Genomic DNA, 14,676 nt, shown 5'->3' with positions numbered 1-14,676 from the left:
GGAGCAGATGGGGCTCCACTGCGGATGGGGAGGCAACAAGCAACAGTTCCCACGTGTGGCCAAGCCTGGAGCTGGGTAGAAGGTGGTGGGAGCTGCTGGGCAAGAGGGCAAGAAGATGGCAGGAGTGGTAAGCTGGGGCTCAAATTGGGGTGAAGGGAGCCCGCCATAGCCCCACACCTCATTTGTCTCACTCCTGCTTGCAGCACCTTCTCCACTGCTGCTTCCTCTCCAGAGTTTGCATCTGGGATATTCCCACTCCTTCCATTTCCCCTTTGCTGCCTTCTTCTAGAGAGCTTCCTACTGGCACCTGAGGCCTTCTCTGTTGGCTACCCCATCCCCAAATATGATAATGTCTTCAAATAAGAGCCTTTATTGCACTAATTGTTTCAGTTCATGAAAGCTGCAGGGCTTGTCTGGAAGGGGGGTGGCCTATTTCTGCTTCAGCTTAGAAGTTAATTAATTAACCAGGCTTTGTTCCACGGTAATTTCAGGTAGTTTTCAAGCTATTTAATTGCGGGGTGAGTGTTATATTAGAAAGCAACTGTATGCATGTCCGAAGGGGAAGGCAAGGGAAATATTTCAGGTTTTCCAAGGGCCAGGTGCATGGCAGGAGAAGGAGGCAGGGGCACTCCTCTGCTGCCCACTGGCTGTAGGTGCTGGGGTTCACTCAGTTCAGTTTCACAGCAGCAGTTTTGGGTGCTGAGAAACTCTAAATCCAGAAGCTTTACATATCCGACCTGAAAACCACAGGGAGGTTTTATGGATAAAATTGGGCTCAGGCCCAAGAAGTAAAAGAAAGTTTGCATGTCTTGTATGTTTTATTACATATACTGTCCATCCGTGGTAAGAGATCCAAGTCCCATGAACTTGCCTGGATCCCTTCAAAAACATATTCTGGTTTTTTAATCTGCTTACCAGAATGGAAGAGTCAGAGGGAAAAGATTGCTTCAGCAATGACTGGCATATAAGATTATAACCTTGATTGAAGCCATGGGAAAACATAAACCAATGCCAGAGATATAATATCATTATTGACACTGGCAAACAGAGGCCTGTGCTCACCAGTACTCTTTGGTGATGCTTATTCTTATGGCAGAGGTGAAATTTGGAAATAAAACAGAGCAGGAGATTTGAAGGCAGAAACTGTTAAATCTGGCTCTGCAGTGCACCCTTTCACCATCCTCCAGCTCCCTCAGGCACAGTTTTTTCTTCTGAAACTGAGGAATTGTAATTTTCCTCACCATGATGGCCACAGCTCCATGCACGAGGTGGTTTGCGTCATTACTGAGTCCCACGAGCAGGCTGGAGGCTTTTTGAGACAGGAGCAGGGCCAAGGCCTGCGACTGGTCCTTTGGCACATGCCTCTGTACCAGAGGCTGCCAGCATCGCCCCATGCATGGAGCCTGATTCCCCGGTGCAGACGGCCAGCACGGGTTGTGCCAGAGCCGTGATCGCTGTCATTCGAAAGCACAACCAGAGAAGGAAGAAATTGTGTATAAATATCAGCCTTTTGTTTTGCATATGAGCTGGTGGTTACAGGACTTCCCCAGGAAATGAGAGCCTTCGCTTCAAGTCCCTTTGCTGTCTGCAGGGATTCAAAGCTGCAGCCCCGGAATGGGGAAAAGACGGGTGGCACCCGGGTGGCAGTGCAGCAGTGCGGGGACCACGCCTGGGGAGTGTGGGGCATGAAGATAGGAGGGGAAAGGAAGAGGAACGGGAGGCAGGGACGTGGCATCTCCCTGCTGCAGGTGGTACAGCGCAGCCTGGAGCCCTTCATGACACTTTTGCCTTCACAGTGCGATGCTCTTATCAGCCAGGGTCTTTCGGACTTCCAATGTTATTTTAAGGTGTATTTTAAAGCAGTGCTCTCCTCCTCTGCACACCTCTGCCCTTTACAGTCAGTAGACATTTTTCTCGAATCGCAACATATAACCATTTTGCTATAAAATTTTCAGGTGACAGTTTTGCTGATCATAATGGAAAGTGCTCAAAAGCCCCAAGCAGATTCTAGGAACTACAGCTTAGGTGTTAATGTAAGAGGCATCGTGCTTGCATCTGTTTTCTAGTCAATGTATACAGTAAGTGGTTGAGAAAACAGGGGAAACAATAAAATGAGAAAAAGTTCTGGCATTATAAAGTTGGGCTGAAAAAGGCTAAAAATGGCTGTGGTAAGTTGGGGAAGGTCTCACCACTCACAAACTGCTGAGGGGCAATTCAGTGATGATAAATATGAATTAACGCACAAAGGAAAAAGCCATGACATTAAATCATAGAGGATGAGTAACTGGAAAGCAGTAATAAGTGCTTCCCATCACCCCAGTGCCCCACTGAACCCACACTAACACTGCCATTTGCCATTCTGCTCCTCCTGTCTGCAAGCAACGTTGGCAAGCAGTCACACAGAATGGCTTTGGCACAGAGCCTGGATTCTCCCATCGTGAAGAGGTAATTGGGAGGGATGTGCTACAGGTATCTAAATGCACACCATGGCAGTCCTGTGGAATTTGAACAGGGAAAAATCCCTCACTGCTTTCTATAGTGCAGAATGACCTGAAGGGAGTATTATTTCATGCAGCACATGGTTAAACTGTGGAACTTGTTACCACAGGATGCTGTGGACGTCAGAAATATACATGAGGTCAAAAAGCAACAGGGTGGGCTCAGGGAGGACTGGTTCATCAGGAGCATGGGAGGCAGGTACTGCTGCCATGCTGCAGGGCTGTGGTCTGGTCCAAGGGCTTCTGCATCCCTCTGCCTCTGGAAAGGGCATTCCTCTGCTGCTGGGCAGTGTACACACTAAAAATCAGCAACAAATCTTGCATGTTTCATGCACCATTTTTCACACCTTCACAGTGTTAGATGGAGAGATGAGTACAGAGTTTTCCCTTAAGAGCATGAGTTAATGATGACCTTTAGCAAAGGACCAAAACTGAATCATTACTGAGGTAGGAAAAGTTAGCAATGACTTCTGGAAACAAGTGCTGCACCCAGAATACACCGTTGTCTGGCACACTGTATAGCTCTGGGTGTACCTGTAAGGGCAATGCTATTTCAAAAATCTACTTTTAATTTTATCATGTCTATATTTCCATTCTTATAAAATAATCAGAAGGAAAAATTCTAAACCATACAAAACTACCATCTACAAAATGAATTGCTGCCTGCATTGCGTCGTATCCCCTGCTCACCTAGAGGAACAGACAGTGCCATGGGCAACTCATGCTCAAACATAAACTGAATCCCCCATCCAATAGTCTTCTGACTTAATCCCATGTCAGTCGTAGAAAGTAATTTCTATATAAGAGGGTGGGTCTTTATATGAGAAAGAAAGTAATGGCCAGGTTTCTGGCAGGCATCTCCACCATCTGAAATGCCAGGTGGCCTTGGCAGTGCCAGTAGCCCCAGTTGCAGCTGTTTTGCAACCTTTGAGGCTTGCAGGGGGCTCAGTGTGCTTATAAATGCTGGTCGGGACGTAATATTGCTTCTCTGCCTTCATAGTGATGCTCTTGTCCTTGTGGTGAGTTGCTTGTGCTGGAGACTGGGCTTAGAGCTGGGTTTTATTGTTTCCTATACAGAGAGATTGTGCAGGGCTAGACTGAGTGACCACAGGCAGCAAGAGCGCTTCTGTCCCTTATCTCTTGCTGGCCTTATCAGCCATGCAAGGGCTGCTCCTCACACGATCTGTGGGCTGGGCTCTGAGCTGCCTGGATCGCACCCCTCTTTCTTCTCGGCTGAAAAACCTACTCCAGATAAAAGATGTCCTTATGCTTATATCCAGGTGTCTTCTGCACAAGGTCTCCTGAACTGCTCTGTCTCAGCCCCTGACCATGCTCTGTCTGTCCTCCCAGTTGTGCAAACTGGTCCCAGTTGTGCAAACTGGTCCCAGTTCCTAGCTTTGTCATCATGCTGCTGTTTGGACCCCACCTGTGAAAACCTGGAAAGGGATTTTGAAAGGCTGAGTCAAACACAAAGAGGCTGCTTATGGAATACCACCAGGAAAACATGCAGGCTTTCCATGGCCACCTGCAGCTCTTCCAGTAAGGAATAGGAAGATCCTGGTGGTCAGAGCCTCTGTAACAATTCAGTGCTCAGCAAGTCAGACAGCACAATGCCTCTCTGTCTGTGACCTTGGGCCTCCAGGGAAGTAAGTCCTCTGGTAGAAACCTGCATGACCATGGGTTTCTTGGCCTAAGTTATCCTATGGGGATTTGGGGATGATCAACTTCAAAATGTCTGCGAGGTCCTTGCAGAGCAGGGACAGGCTGGAATTCAGCTGGAGAAATGGCCCTGAGGTACCCCAGACATCACCCAGGGCATTTTTCAGCCAACAGAGCTTCACCCTGTGGCTTGCAAAAGGACAAAACTATTATGTGATTCAGCTCCCTTTTAATGCAGAACACTTAAGGAGCTGCTGTGTAGCTTCCCAATGCCACCAAATGTCCTTGTTTATGTGCAGTAGTGCTCAGTCGTGTGCTAAGATGAAGTGATTATTAAAGAGGTATCTTGGGTGCGTGGGAGTCTGTATTTGTGTAGCTGCCTTCCAGTTTCTATCTTTCTCTTATCAGATACACAGTCTTTCAAATTCGTGATCAACTATGCAGAAAAAAAAAGAAAAGAAAAAAGAAAGCATAACCCATACATTACCCTGTAAATATAATGTAATAAATGCAACAGAAGAAGTGTGAATACACTAAGCTATTCATCTTTAGGCTGGCTTTCTGATATCAGTTCTTACGAAGACCACAATCTTTCACTTCTCGCACGTAGCTTTACTCATACTTGATAAGTGTGCTAACACATCAGAGGGAACCGAGGAGGTTTGACAACTCCTCGACCTCAAAGAAGCAAACTACTCAAAAAGCAACGCTCCGCAATGAATAAAACTTGACTGACTCTACTTTTCTTTTCCTTTATTTTAGATATTAAAAGTCTTTGCAGGCATGCTGTGTTAGGGCTAGGTGTTGATGTTAACCAAGGACTGTGCCCAAACTCAAGCTTAGCCCCCAAATCCCTAAGGAGAAGCAGATTGGGCTCCTGGCCCTCGCTGTGCTCCCAGTGCCTCTGGTTTTCCCTGCCCTCTGCGCAGGGAGGCTGTGGCCAAGCAGGCGCTGAGCTCCGCTGCCCTGAGCAGCCCCTGTCCTGTTGTCTCTGTGTCCACTTCATTTTGCCCAAAAAGCTTTGCTTAGTGATGTGTGCATCAATTAGCTTGGACTAAAGCATGAACCCAACTTTCAAGGAACCTCCTGAAATGCTGTTTTTCTGGGAAAATCTTCCCAGAACTCAAGTTTTGGTGTGTTAATTTGAACCTGGAAGCTGCCTGCTATTTCTGCGCTGCTGTTTTGTCTCTCTCTTTGCACAGACCCAGAGCTTCGTGGCTGGCTTTGCACTGGCACCTGCAGGGAATAACACCCGCTGCCACATCTGGAACACAGCTAGCTGTGCCTGGGTGGTGACAACACCAGACATGCCAGCACTGCTGTGGCCCAGCAGCTCTCTGCTGTGTCTGGCCGTGTTGTCTGACTGCAGCACTGTCTTTTGCATCCGAGACAAGAGGCGAGCACTGCCCAGGCTGAGGAGGAGCCCCACAAAATTTAACACCTGCGTTTGGTTTCCACATCTTTAACCCCGATTGTTTAGTGGTGACGCGCAGAGTGCGGAAGTGGTTACATCGGCTGCTGGAGGTCACTCCTATGGAATGGATCAGAAGAAAAAAATCGGGGTGGAAAAGCTTTTATTAATTTCACCCAATTTCCTACACCAGATGGTGCCAACTCACCAATCCATGTGGCCTCTTGGTCATCTCCAGCTCAAGATGTGGCCAGCCCCCAGGACAGTGTCTGGGTGTGATCAGGCCCCTGCCAGCAATGTCCGTGCTTTTCCTTCTGATTTTCCATGTACACTGTTTTCCATCTGCAGGGATGTCACAGCTGGGCTGTGCCACAGGGCTGCCATCACCGACCCCCTCTGTGCTGCCTCTGCTGCCCTCCTGCTCTGGCTAAAGGACAGGGAAATCCCTCTGAGCCTTTCCCCTGTAGATGAGCCATTAGAAAATTATTTCTTCCTCCCTTGTACATGAAAGATGTGTGACATGATAAGTTTTAATTTTGTAAGCAATTCCCCTCTCCAAAATGGCAAAGGCTTAAATTTGGCATTGCATGTGTTTGCTTCTTGTTTCTTTAACCAAGACAAAAGGGATGCATCTTTTTACTACATTTTCTTTGACAAGAAGTTGTTTTGTTTCTGAGGGAAAAATAACCTCTGCTGAGCCCAGCCAGCCAGTCAGGAGCTGGTTAAGATGGGTTTGTTGATTCCCTATTTGCTGCTGCACCTGCCTTTGCTAATCTCTCCTTGGACCAACCTGGGATATGTCTGTGGGCAATGAGGAACCTCTCCCCTGGCTGGATGGATGCACTGGTTAAACAAAATCAGAATGTTTTGATATAACCCAGGCAATATGCCTCATTGTCTCAGTATTTTTCCAGCTAATGTTAAGTGTAGTCTTCCTGAATTGCTTGGCATTTGTAGGAGGGGGAATGAAAAAAGGAAATGAAAGTAAAATGGAACAGCAATATCCAAAATTCAGAAGGGAATAGGAGATGCTGTCAAATCTTATTTTATGCCTTGAAAAAAAAGGAAAATATCCTATTTGATTAACACCACCATGGAATTTAAGCATGAGACTACAGAGACCCAGGTGGCCATGCAATTGTTGGGATACAACATGACTGATTGTGTGTGCAGCATGGCCACAGGAAAAACTCCCCCAGTTTGAAGCTCCGTAGCCCATAACAGTAGCAGCCATTAGTCACTAGTAGTGTCTGCCCCTACCAAACTGGGCAGAATTTGTGAGATTTCATGGAAAGTCCATCACTCATCTCAGTGCTCAGAGGATGCTGTCAATGCTTCAGGGGTGCAGGGGATGATTGGTGTGGTGGCACCGCAGGGACAGGACATGGGAGGCAGCCAGTGCCCATGTCCCACACACTGGACCTTGCTGTTTTGCCATCACTACAAAAGAAAAAGAAACTGAACTGGATTTGGGGTGAAAATACTATTGCTTTGTCCTCTTGGAGGCTATGAAATATATTAAATCTGCTTGTGGGTGGTGGGCAAGTCCCTCCCTGCCCTAAGTGACTGCAGTACAGCTCAGCCTGCCACTGGATTGCTGTGGCCTGGGGAAATGATGTGCACAGATGCACTCGTGTCCTCTGACTTCAATATACTAAGCAGTGCAGATGAAGGACAAAGACACAATTTGGAGGACATTAAATCCAGCTGCAGAACAAGGTGCTCCTTCTGCCCGCCAATGATCCTGCAATGCTCTGGGTTGCATTCTGCCACCTGCACTGGCTGCTCTTGTGCAAGGATCCTGTGTCACCACTTGAGCTCTTGCTGTGCTCACCCAGCATCTGGGGAAAACCTCTCCGAGCAGAGAGGCAGCCCTGCAGGTGAGTCACAGGGAGGTTTGGCTGCTTGGAAATGTTTCCCCCAAGCCAGTGGCTGCACGGGGCTGGGGACACTCCTGGAGCATTGTGATGTGGCAGCAGTCAGCAGCAGGGACTCTCACTGGGGAAAGGAAGCTTGTTGCAGGTGGTGGCAGCAGGCGGAGGAGAAAATATATGAGTGAAAGGGAAGGGAGCGGAAAGCCTGCGTGTAAAGGTTAACACTTGTCCCTGGCAGAGATGAGCAAATGTCTGAGCTCTTAAATAACAGTTGCTGACAAGGTTGTCTTGCAGCTATTTTTTTTCTCTAAAAGACAAATAATTTCTTTTCTTTTCTTTTTTTTCTTTTCTTTTTTTTTTTTTTTTTTTTTTTTTTTTTTCATTTTACTTGTAAAGCAGGGAGATGAACATCCTTTTGAGATTTCAGGTCATCACCATCTTCCCAGTGTGGTAGCATTAGTTCACACCTCCCACACTCATTGCATTTCCTTAATACAGCAAGAAAAACCTAGGCAAGGCATCAGAATGAGATTATGGCAGAAAAATACTTTCCACTAAGTTACCGCAACATTTTGACTAACCTCAAAATCTTACCATCTTGCTTCTCCTGGTCCCTCACCTCTCCAGGATGTATGGTCAAGGGGGTTTCGCATCCTGCTCAAAGGTGCATGGGGAGCCACGGGGCTTTGACAGCAAGTGCAGGGCTGCCCTGAGCCCGTGATGTGCCGGAGGGTGGCTTGTCAGCTGTGGATTCACTGTAGGTCACCAAACAAGAGGTAACCTGGGGGCTGCTGCCAGCCATGAGCCACCACTCCCTTCAGCATAGAGAACATGCATCCGCTGCTAGCCTGGCTGCAGGTGGGCAATGCCCTGTGCTGCCCCCCGAATTTACTGCTGGCTTTGTGAAGTGGGGCCATGGCCAGGCAGGGGCCTCTGGGTGCACCAGCAGACAGGGGGCTGGGACCCCAACACTGGCACAGAAACAGGACGGGGAATTTGCTGGGCAAAAAGTACAAGCATGCCAGGCAGGCACCATGGCGGTATCCTCTCAGAGCTCACTGCAAAGCTCGCCAAAGTCAAAACTGGAGTCCTATCCCTCTTTTAAGTCTTTAGCAGAAAGAGGTATAGTCTGAAAGCCAGAAGTTTGGCATTTCAGCTAACACCCGGGATGCACAGTAGTGCCCCTGGGCTGCGCCTGGTCACCCCACTCAGTTCACAGAGATCCAATTTGCAGTGTTCCATCCCATAGCACATGGGACCGTGGTTTGCAGCTGCACCAGGTACAGAATGCCGTCAGCTCGATGTTGTGGGTGCAGCCCCATTCTGCAGCGCATCCCTGCGGAGGCAGCGGCTGGCGGGACCAGGAGTGCCGCTGTTGGTGTGCAGGAGCTACTTGCTCCTCCCAGGCAGCCAGCATCTGCGGCCTGGGTTTCTAGTGAGATAAAAACTTGTTTTCTCCGGAAAGTTTCAGGGGAAATGAAGTAGCTAGTTTGAGTCAACATGAGAGCCAGACACTCTTTGCTTGTCAGAGAGCCGTGGGAAAGTGTCCTGCAAGATGCCCCCTGCATCCCTGCAGCATCCCCCATGTCTCTGCAGCATCCTTCTGGCACCCCTCCTGCTTCCATGCAGCATCCCTCCTGCTTCCCTGCGGCATCCCCCCTGTGGCATCCCTTTGACATCCCTGCAGCATCCCTGTGGCCTCCCTCCTGCCTCCTTCCCTCATCCTTGGGGCATCCCTCCTGCATTATTGTAGCACTCCTGTAACATCCCTCCTGCAGCCTCCCACATCCCTCCCACCCTATCCTGTGGCTCAGTGCAGACCCCAGGCAGACCCAAAAGCAGCACTGTAATGATGAGATCAGGTTGTGTCTGTCCTTTGGGCACAATAAAACTGCCACCAGCTCAAAAGCTGGCACCAAATCCTACAACAGCTTCCATAGTTCAAGGGGAGTTCATTGAAATTTTGGTAAATTTGGCGTGATTTCTCTTGGGGGCCATCTGAGGGAGGGTGTGGTGCTGAGCTTAACATGGTTGGTGATATTTTCTGTGGCTCCTGCTCCTCTCTACAGTGTTGGTGTTCACAGGTGGCAGCTACAGGGTGGGACAATGCTGCAGCCCATGCATGCTTGTGGAACTGGAAAGGGGGCAGACAACTCTGCTCTGTTAAAAGGAAATAAAATCTACCACATTGCCATTCATGGGCACTGATTAAACATGCTGCAGTACCTTAGCTCTGCCCACCAGAGTGCAGTAAATAAGGGGTCCTCATGGCACAGAGACACCTCAGGGCTGAAAGAAGGATGAGGGCTGAAGCGGGTGACAGGATGTGGGCACAGGTCCCCCATGTCCTGCAGCAGACAAGGAGCTCTTGCCCTCAAAGCTGCAGGGAGCTCAGTATCTCCCACCCCTGAGCAGCTCCTGGGGCAGCTCCTGGCTCCCAGCTGGTGGTGATGGAGCCCTGAGGGCTGGGAGGGCAGCAGGGCAGCTGTGGCTGCAGCTCATAAGCCCTACAAAACCCAGTGGGGGGTGATAGGCCTCTCCCCCTAGGAGAGGGCACAGGGTGGAATCCAGCTCCCTCCCTCCCCATCCATCAGCACCAAGCCCCTGATGGTCCCTTTCCCAGCTGCCTGGTCCAGGTAGGAAAGCCCTTCAGGTGTTGGGGGAGGGAGGAAAGGGGGTGTTTCATGGTGCTGTGGATTTTGGCTTTGCTTTTTCTACACAGGTTTGATTTGTGCTGTGTCAGGCTGCTCTGAGCACCTGTTTTTTGCATGAATATAGCTGTTCGTGGCCAGCTTTCTGCTGTTGGAAGTGATCACAAAGGCTGGATGCACTGTGGGGTCGCACAGGGAGCAGAAGACCTTTACTGGGTGCAGGGACTGCAGCCCCAAGGGAGCAGCTCTTGTGCAAACCACAGCATGAAGCTCTGGGAGAAGAGGATCCTGAGCTGCTGTGGGATGCTCCTGGACCCATCAGTCTCTGCTGGGGGTGGCAATGTCACCTCAGTGCTGCACAAGGAGTCAGTGCCTGGAAAGTTGTGGGGACAGGGATGGAGGAGCGAGGCAGCAGGTATGCATGGGGATGAGGGACCAGGTGGCTCAGGGCAGGTTTGGTGCCACGTCAGAGCCTTGGCCCCTGCTGGCCTTGAGGATGCTTCTTTCTCCATGGTGGGTGATGTGTATGTGGGGAGCACTGCTGCCTCATCCCCGTGTCTGGAATTTACCAAATCCCCTCAGCTGATTACTCTGCAAGACTGGGGAGATGATGGTTCTTAATAGAATATTTTATTACCACTTCCTGTTGTGTGGCCTGTAACAGTGAGAAAATCAAACAAATGCTCATTGTCTGGTGTAAGGCGTCACCTCAGAAGCATTTCTGGTGGACGATGCACGGCCCCTCTTCGTAGTACTCATCCCTGCGGATCCAGCATGACTGGAAGTTTGTGAGGGAGGCAAGGACAGAGCCCCCCATCCAGGCCGCATGCCTCCTTCCCGGTGCGGCCACCACCTCCACCTCCGTGCTGGAGGGCAGGCACTGAGCCAGCTCGCTGCCAAGCCTCCTCGGCAGCCCCTCGAACAGTGAGGACCCTCCACACAGGAGGATGTTTCTGTGCATCAGTGACCTGATGTCCTCTGGAAGCAGGTCGAGGCTTCTCTGGGCCATCTCGTGGATGCCCACATAGGAATCCCCCCATGTCGGTAGGGGGTTGAAGAGCACCTCTGGACACTGAAACCTCTCCTTGCCGAGGCTGATGGTCTGCCCGTCAGGCAGGGTAAAATCCAGCGTGCAGCTAGTGGGTGGGAGGAGGCACTCATTATTGAAGTCAAAAGCGACGTAGCAGCATGTGTGCTTGATGTCTTCCACCACGGGGGACGTCCAATTGCCAAGTGTGTGCTCCATGTCCCCCAGAAGCATTGTCAGGTACCAGGTGAGGCATGACCCTGCCACGTCTGTCCTCTTAATGGCATAAGCCAAGCAATTCCCATCGTGGACCGGCACAGCGTGGGTGACAACGTGGCCAATGTCTACCACGAAGGCGCTGGTTCTGCCATGGGCATAGGTGGAAAGGACAGGCTGAGGGGCCATGAAGATTCCAGGGGAGCCCAGTGACTCAAAGGCTACCTCTGCCATATTTTCCCGTCCACTGGTGGGGCTGAGTGGGGGCTCTGTGATGAGCAGCGCATGCTCCTCAGGGGGCACCCCAAGCTTGTGTTCGAACATGTGCTGCCACAGGGTTTCTGCTGCCTCCCAGTTGATGATGATGCCATTCTGCATCACCTCAACAATTTCAGTGTCTGGGTAAAGCAAGGCTTCTTCCCCCAAAAAAGCCTCAGATCTGGTTTCTTCCAGGCCCTCGGACAACACTGTGGTGTGGCTCACCAGGGTGCTGATTTCGGCACTGGGTGCCTGATGTCCAGAAAATCCTGCTCTGCAGCTCCTTGTGCCCATATCGATCACGACTGGTCCTATTCGCAACCCCAGGTCCTCACTCAAGAAGGAGCTGATGGTGGTGGAGGAGAAGCTGCTTACAGACCTCATCCCCAGCTCATTCTGGTGGCATTCATTCAGTGAAGATACTGGGGAGCAAGTCCTTGTCCCCAGAGAGTCCTCATCCTGGGAAGATCCCATCCCACCTGCCTGTGGCCTCCTGCACAGCCCTTCTTGGGAAAGGGAGCTTGGCTTCCCACTTAGCAGGCTTGGGCAGAATAGCCAACAATTTGTGATGTTGCAGAGGGAACTGTGACATCAGCCAGGGCTTATGTGGTGTCAGTGCATACCCTGAGTTTCCATGTCCCAGGCTCCCTCCTAGGCTCCTGTCTGCCTAAAACAGGCAGAGCTCTGCCCTTCTGGGGGATCCTGAGCAAATGTCACACCTCTCTGCCCCCCTCTATAAGCAGGATCAAGCTGTGCACTCTTGGCTGGTGAAGCCCTCCTGGCTGCGCGGTGGGTGCTGCCCATTCCCTGGGGAAATGCTGCTATCCTCAAACACTGCAGGGCTAGGGGTGGCCGATGCTGTTTGGTCTGGCGCCCTCTGAATAACAGATTAGCAAGGGACGCAGGAGAATCGCTACAGACGTAGAAATACCCGTGGGAGTGGGATGGTGATGTTTGCATTGCGACACATTGAGCTCCACACTCGGTCTTAGGTGAAAGCATGCTTGTGCTGCTGGGGCACAGGCTTTGGGCTGCAGCATGGCCCCTGGCCCCGTGGAGATTCCCTGGAGAGCAGAGAGACCCCTTCAGCCCAACGGTTGGGCAGTTGCTGCCTCTGTGTTCCAAGCAGAAGGTCAGTAATGCCACACATGATGCCCAGTGGTGTTGGCTGCTTTTTGACAGGAGTGTGGAGGAAAAGTGAGCGTGACACCCAGCCTCGGTTGATGCCAGCTCTCATGTCCTGAGGGGATGGGGGTGGGGGTCTGCTGCTGGGCTGGCTTTGGTGTTTCTTCTAGCACTGCTTGGCTAGAAGCCAGCGCCTGAGGGATCCTTCACGGTTCGGTGTGCCTGGAGCAGCTCCTTTGTGGTTATACGCACCCAAGGAAAACAGCCTCTTGCTTCCTGCAGGGCTCATCACTCATGAAACCCTGCTTAATTCTCCCCACCGGATGCCAGCAGGCATTTGCTGCTGCTGCTGAGGCTGGGTGCTACCGTGACTGTTTGAGGAGGCAGCACCGTGAGATGCAGCAGCACTGCCGCGCCATGCAGCTGCTCTCTGGCTGTTGGCGGGCACGGATCCAGCTCACTTTTGCACCACGGAGGCTGCAGCACGCTGGGCATGCACATGAGAGCTGGTGGAATGTTGCGTTGCCTCAATGCTGCTGCATTGGTCTGAGACATGTCACCTAAAGGCAAATGTGAGGACAGAAGTGCTGAGGAACAGCTGTAGCATATCCACAGTGCATGGAGGGGAACGGGGCCAGCGGGAGGCCAAAGATGGTGCTGGGAGGAAAGGAACCACTGCTGGCCCAGGGCATGTCCCCAAGACCAAGTCAGGGTCCTTGGCCCTGACCTTGGCTGACACCCATCTGCTAATCCTCACCCTGGGGCAGAGGCACTGCCCATCTCTGGGAACCGGTGGCCACAGCCCCTGCCTTGGGGCCAGGTCACCACTGGACCTGGGCCACCTGCGTCACCGTGAGCTGGCCCTGCCCTAGCAAGGGGACTCTGCTTTGGGAACTGCGGCTCCAGAGCAAACGCGGGCACATGTCCAAGCACAACAGGGAGTGCGTTGCAACACCGTGCAGGGGATGCTGAGTGGCACTGTGGTATGCACAGGCTCCTTCCTGTTGGGCCTCAGCTGTCCCCATAGTGTGCTCAAGCTTTTCCTCCGCAGGCTGCTGCTGCTCTCACCACTGCCCAGTCCTCCTTCCACTCTCAGCTGCCTTGGTGCCCCTTCCTTGGCATATTTCAGCTTTAGCTTTTGCTGTTTAACAGCACAGCTTTTTGGGACTGGGTGTGGGAGACAAGCTAACAGGGCTGGGGTTTGCATGCCCTTCCTGTGATGGCAAAGGTGTGGGGGGGTCTGCTGTACCTGGTCTTCCAGGGATAGGGGGACCTTTGGCATGTGGCAGCAGCTGTGTTGGCAGAGAAAGGCATGTCTGCAGCAATCCCATAGGAAATGTTATTGCCAGTGTTATAAATGAAGATACAACTCAATCTGAATTTAGTAATATTTATGAAAGACAAGTAAACAGCACTGGGTGTGCAGGGAGTCTATGCTCTGCCAAAACGCACACACAAACATCAAACTTTCTAAATATACAGAACGTTGCTTTTACATATTAAACCCGAGTATGCCTATACATATGTACAATCAGAAAAGGTAACAAACAATCCTTTAAGTCTATTACTATTAATGTCCATGACTGGGGGAGCATAGTTGGAGTTGGGAGTCCTGGGTGAAGTGCTCCCATATCTTCCATGACTTCATTCATTTTTCTCAGATCATATAACAGTCTCCATTTTCCATTCCTTTTCTTGATTACAAACACCGGAGAATTCCAGGGCTAGTCGTGGGAACAATATGTCTCGCTTTAAGTTGTTAAGCAACTAGGCCTTCAGGCCTTATGTATCCTATTCTTCCCGGATCGAAGGGAAACATCCGTCTCCTCTTCAAGGCCAGTAGGGCCTGGGTCAAAAGGCTCGTCCAGGTCACCGGGGGCGGAACAGCAAAGGCCTGCGATGGCTGTAGCAGCAGAGGGGCCCATGGCGTAGCAGTCAGATCAGTAAAGGAGCCCAC

The 14,676-nt window shown here is 51.0% G+C and overlaps 1 protein-coding gene and 1 long non-coding RNA gene across 2 annotated transcripts in view; one reads left to right on the top strand and one right to left on the bottom strand.

Annotated features, from left to right (window-relative positions):
- The first annotated feature begins 9,955 nt into the window (after nucleotides 1-9,955).
- The window catches only part of LOC139999758 (uncharacterized), an 80,777-nt gene continuing 76,056 nt past the window's right edge, over nucleotides 9,956-14,676 (top strand). The window contains exon 1 of the long non-coding RNA XR_011805268.1: nucleotides 9,956-10,078. This is a non-coding gene — a long non-coding RNA (uncharacterized lncRNA). The remainder of the gene's footprint in view (nucleotides 10,079-14,676) is intronic.
- On the bottom strand, nucleotides 10,702-13,274 carry LOC101802332 (actin-like protein 9). The gene is made up of 2 exons (XM_072029097.1): nucleotides 13,181-13,274; nucleotides 10,702-12,097 (listed from the first exon to the last, which is right to left on the bottom strand). Exons 1-2 carry the CDS (start codon nucleotides 13,272-13,274, stop codon nucleotides 10,803-10,805), a joined length of 1,389 nt encoding a protein of 462 aa, XP_071885198.1. The 3' UTR covers nucleotides 10,702-10,802.

The sequence above is a fragment of the Anas platyrhynchos genome, chromosome 29, assembly GCF_047663525.1.
Source record: "Anas platyrhynchos isolate ZD024472 breed Pekin duck chromosome 29, IASCAAS_PekinDuck_T2T, whole genome shotgun sequence".
NCBI classification, from domain to species: Eukaryota; Metazoa; Chordata; class Aves; order Anseriformes; family Anatidae; genus Anas; species Anas platyrhynchos.
This window is presented reverse-complemented; position numbering and strand designations above follow the sequence as displayed.

Bases quoted from the DNA above. Each gene is read 5' to 3' on its own strand.
- LOC101802332 (XM_072029097.1), bottom strand. From the start codon at position 13,274: ATGTCTCAGACCAATGCAGCAGCATTGAGGCAACGCAACATTCCACCA. The intron at 12,098-13,180 runs GTGAGCTGGATC...TTTCCCAAGAAG, and splicing joins GCAGCCTCCGTGGTGCAAAA to GGCTGTGCAGGAGGCCACAG.